The sequence below is a fragment of the Pipistrellus hanaki genome (genome assembly GCF_964339955.1).
Source record: "Pipistrellus hanaki genome assembly, chromosome: 10".
In the NCBI taxonomy this organism is placed as follows: domain Eukaryota; kingdom Metazoa; phylum Chordata; class Mammalia; order Chiroptera; family Vespertilionidae; genus Pipistrellus; species Pipistrellus hanaki.
The window spans coordinates 54,358,922-54,363,149 of NC_140512.1; the positions used below are offsets into that span (position 1 = coordinate 54,358,922).

The 4,228-nt window shown below is 60.0% G+C and overlaps 1 protein-coding gene across 1 annotated transcript; it reads left to right on the plus strand.

Moving 5' to 3' along the window:
- Positions 1 to 669: 669 nt before the first annotated feature.
- On the plus strand, positions 670 to 1,674 carry KLF14 (KLF transcription factor 14; the record flags this gene model as incomplete). The annotated part of the gene is made up of 1 exon (XM_084897326.1): positions 670 to 1,674. One exon carries the CDS (start codon positions 670 to 672, stop codon positions 1,672 to 1,674), a length of 1,005 nt encoding a protein of 334 aa, XP_084753452.1.
- Between the last annotated feature and the right edge of the window lie 2,554 nt (positions 1,675 to 4,228).

The following is a 4,228-nucleotide window of genomic DNA, read 5'->3' on the forward strand; positions in this document are numbered from 1 at the left end:
GAGATTTTTTAAATCTGCTCTGACAGCCAGCGGCGGACGGAGCTGAGATGCCATTCCAGCCCGCGCCACGAACGATCGCGTCTTTACGAATCGAAAGACAGGTCAGGCATTAGCGGTTTCTTTTCTCTCCTTAAGAAAATTAAAAAAACTTTCTCGGACTCCGCCGCCGGACACCCAGCTGGCGGAGGACCAGCGGGCGCGGGGGGGCGAGGCCGCCGGCAGGCTGCCCAGAAGTTACGATCGGAGAGTTTGCTGTGCATGGAGATTACCTGGCTCGCCAGCAGAGGCGAGAGCGCGGAGACAAGATAATTCCCCCGGCTGCGCGAGCGGACTTGGGCCGGCGGGTCCGCGCTCGGAGGGGGTGTCCTGCGGCCCGGGGCGGGTCCCGCCGCCGCCCCCGCGGGCTCCGGTGCGTCAGGGGCGCGTCAAGCGGGGCGGGCTCCGCGCGGGCGGCGGCGGCAGCGGCAGCGGCAGCGGCAGCGGCGAGCGGCAGCGGCAGCCGCGAGCGGCGGGCGGCGGGCGGCGCGCAGCGCGCACCGGGCACCGGGCCTCCTGCTCTCGCGCCGCGGCGGCGGGACGGACGCGCTGGAGAACTCGCCCGCTCGCGGCCGGCCGCGCTCAGCCCGCGCTCGCCGGCGGCCCCGGGGCGGCGGCAGCGGCGGGGCCAGTATGTCAGCGGCCGCCGTGGCGTGCCTGGACTACTTCGCTGCCGAATGCCTGGTGTCCATGTCCGCGGGCGCCGTGGTCCACCGCCTCCCGCCGCAGGACCCCGAGGGCGCGGGGGAAGCCGCGGGCTCCGAGGTGGGTGCGGCGGCGCCGCCGGAGTCCGCTCTGCCTGCGGGCGCGGGACCACCGGCGGGACCCGCGGCGGCGGCGGTGCCCCTGCCTCTCCAGGTCCCCGCCCCCGGCCCCGGCGCGTGCGGCGCCGCGCCCCACCTGCTGGCAGCGAGCGTCCTGGCTGACTTGAGCGCCGGCGCCGGGGAGGGCTTCGGGGAGCCGTCGGGGGAGGCTCTGCGCGCCTCGCCGGGCATCCTCGACCCCGGCCCGTGCTCCGGGCCCACCCCGTGCCTCGAGCCGGCCCTGGCCCCCGACCCGGACGAAGATTCCTGGCCCGAGGACCTCACCGGCGCGCTCGAGATCGTAGAGGCACCTGAGGACCCCGGATCGCCCGCCAGCCTGGAGGGGGCCTCCGGGGCGACCCCTGGCGTGCGCCCGGCCCCTGCCGCGCCTCCGGGGCCCCGCCGACGGCAGGTGACACCCGCAGCCAAGCGCCATCGCTGCCCCTTCCCGGGCTGCAACAAAGCTTATTACAAGTCGTCACATCTGAAGTCCCACCAGCGCACCCACACGGGGGAGCGCCCCTTCTCCTGTGACTGGCTCGACTGCGACAAGAAGTTCACGCGCTCCGACGAGCTGGCCCGCCACTACCGGACACACACTGGCGAGAAGCGCTTTTCCTGCCCGCTCTGCCCGAAGCAGTTCTCCCGCAGCGACCACCTGACCAAGCACGCCCGCCGCCACCCCGCCTACCACCCCGACATGATCGAGTACCGGGGGCGCCGCCGCAACCCCCGCGTCCACGCGCAGCCTGCCAGCCTGGTGGACAGCTCCGGCTCCGTGCCCGACGAGGAGTCCAGCCTTACCGCAAGCCTGTCCGACGGTCACTGCTGCTAGTCGTCGTCCCCCCGCGCAGGGACGACCTCCCCCAGCCATACTACCCCTGCCTTCTTTTCTGCCCAACCTTCTTTCCCGGTGTCATTCTGCCGAGGCACACAGACTGGTTCCTCTGCTCCGAGGGTGGGTCCAGACTGGCATGTTGGACCCTGGGGAGGGACTGGGGGCCTGAACGTAGCAGGAGTTCTTTCGAGACTCGAGACTCGTAGATCCTCCTGAGAGGGTGGAGGGTTGCCTCAAAGACAACCCGTAGGAACGGATGATGAGAAGGGATGAACGGTCAACCCCCCCGTTACTCTCCAGAGTCCTGAAGATGATTCTCCTCCCTTCCCTGGAAGCAGAGATGTGAAACTGGAATGCTCAGGTGCCTGAGGAGCTCCCGGTCTCCAAGGACTCTCGTGTCTTATCCGCCCACCAGGGTGGACCTGGAGGAGTGGTATTAGGTCCTGGGAGTGTCCAGGACTACTGGGATGGTTGAGAGGCCTTTGGAAACAGAAATGGTTTCTATTTCTGTAAACAGCGATGTTTACTAATTTATTTTTAGTGTCTTTTAAACAGGGATTCCCCAGGTTGATGGGAGGTTGAAGTCCTCCGCTCCCCAGCTGCCCCAGCAACCTCTGGTAGGCGAGACCATGCTAGAGCCCACGCGGAGGTGTGTGGCTGGGAGATGCTTCTCGGTGTCTGGGGAATGGTGCCAGTCTGCTTTGCAGGTCCTGTTGCTTGGTTTAGAACCCCGCACTTTTGTGATAGCCTTTCTTCCCGTGTGGATTCCTAGGTGGGGAGGGTGACTTCTTGGCTCACCCCCGTGTGAGGTTGATTTAAAATTTCGGAAGCAACCATAGAAAGCACCAGAAATGAAGGGGCGGTGGTCCAGGCCAGTTCGCCCTTCTCCCAGAGGGTGAACCCAAGTGGCTTTGGGTGAGATAGATCCAAAAACAACATTCAGGGAAATAGTGCGTGTGGTTCTGGCTGCCCACTCCAAGGAATCTCAGGTGTGGTAGGTTCTGTTCATTTCATAATGGCGAGCTAGGGGTTCTTTCTCTTTTGGGATCTGTGCATTTTTGGTTCAGCAACAGGTGCGTTGGTAGTTTGAGGAGGGGAAGGAAGGTGAGAGTGGCTTCTTCCAAAGAGCTGGCTGCCCTGGATTTGGGGAAGGAAATGCCAGGTGAAAGCTATTATCCAATAAAAGGACCCTTTCCCCACCCCCTCCCGGACCCTTGAAGTTATACCCTCAGGACCCCTCTTTCCTAGTGCAGACGTGAGCATCAACAGTATTTATTTTTTCTAAGTGTATCTCTGCTGCTATGATGAAATTGTCTGCCACTTTGCTTCTATATATGTGAATGTGTATACGTGTGACCCTTTCGTTAGAGACGGGGCTGGAAGGCAGTTCCTGCTCTGGTAAGGTTCTCCTCGGCCCCCTCCTGAAAGTCTTGTAATAGTCTGTGAGTCACGCTTTGTGGAGGATGCCTTAATCTCAAAGAAGTGTAACCGGCATCTCGTTGACAAACTGCTTTTCGCTCGTTTGCAGATGAAGACACTGAAACCTAGCTAGATAAGCTTAAAGTCACGTGCTAAGTTGCTGGCAAAAGCCATGGCTAGACGTTAGGTACCTGCTTTCTAAGTGATTCCCCTCAGGCTTGGTTGTCCTATCTGCTTTCTCTCTGGGGGTCAGTGGAACCCCTCTCTCCTTTCCTGCCACCAGATCCCCTCTTTCCCGATTCTCTTTCGCTTCTGTGTTCCTTCAAGTGTTTGGTCCCCGCTGAATTCTTTGCTGGTTGTGTTTAACCCGAAAGCCCTTTCCTTAGCAGGTTGAGTTCATTTCCTCCTTCCACATCATGTGGACATAGAGTGGGAATGACTCTGGCGTCTTGGGAGATATTTTATCTGTTGATCTGGCAGGTTACTTTTCAATGTCAATTCTATTCTCTTTCTGGTTGTGGGTGTTCCAGCTTCCTCAAGGGAGTGAGCGATATGAACCTGACATTGGGACTCTACTAAGTGCTCATGTACTAAGCGAGGGAAAGGTCCTTAAGAAGGATGCAGAGGCTGTGGCCTGTGACTCTGAAGATGCTTATTGTTTCCTGATGTGGACTCAGCAGGGAAGGTGGCTCTCTCCTCGGGTTACATCTGGGAAAAGGAGGCTCCCAATTGTGGAGGTGGGTTTGGTGGTGGGACGAGTCCTCCCTTTGCTCTGTTTGTCTCCGCAGCTGGAACTGGGTAGGAAGGGCGATCCAGGCCCCTTGAGGACTATGATTTTCCCTTTCAGTAGAAGATCTGCCATTGGGTAGGTGGACCAATGAAGCTAACAGGAGAGACTCCCACTGACTGTTCTGGAATCTGGCTCAAAAAGTTTGGCTTTTCCGACTACCCTTTGATAAATAACTTTTCATTCTCAAGCTCCCAAGCAGTGTCCTTTTTTGGGGGGGTTCTGTATTGGGGGCTTTTGTCTGGGGGTGGCTTCTCACAGTGTAAATGCGGCGTGTCTGTCTTTGGTCATACCATCCTGAACACACCCAGTCTCATCTCAATGTGGCATGTCTTGCAGCGACTC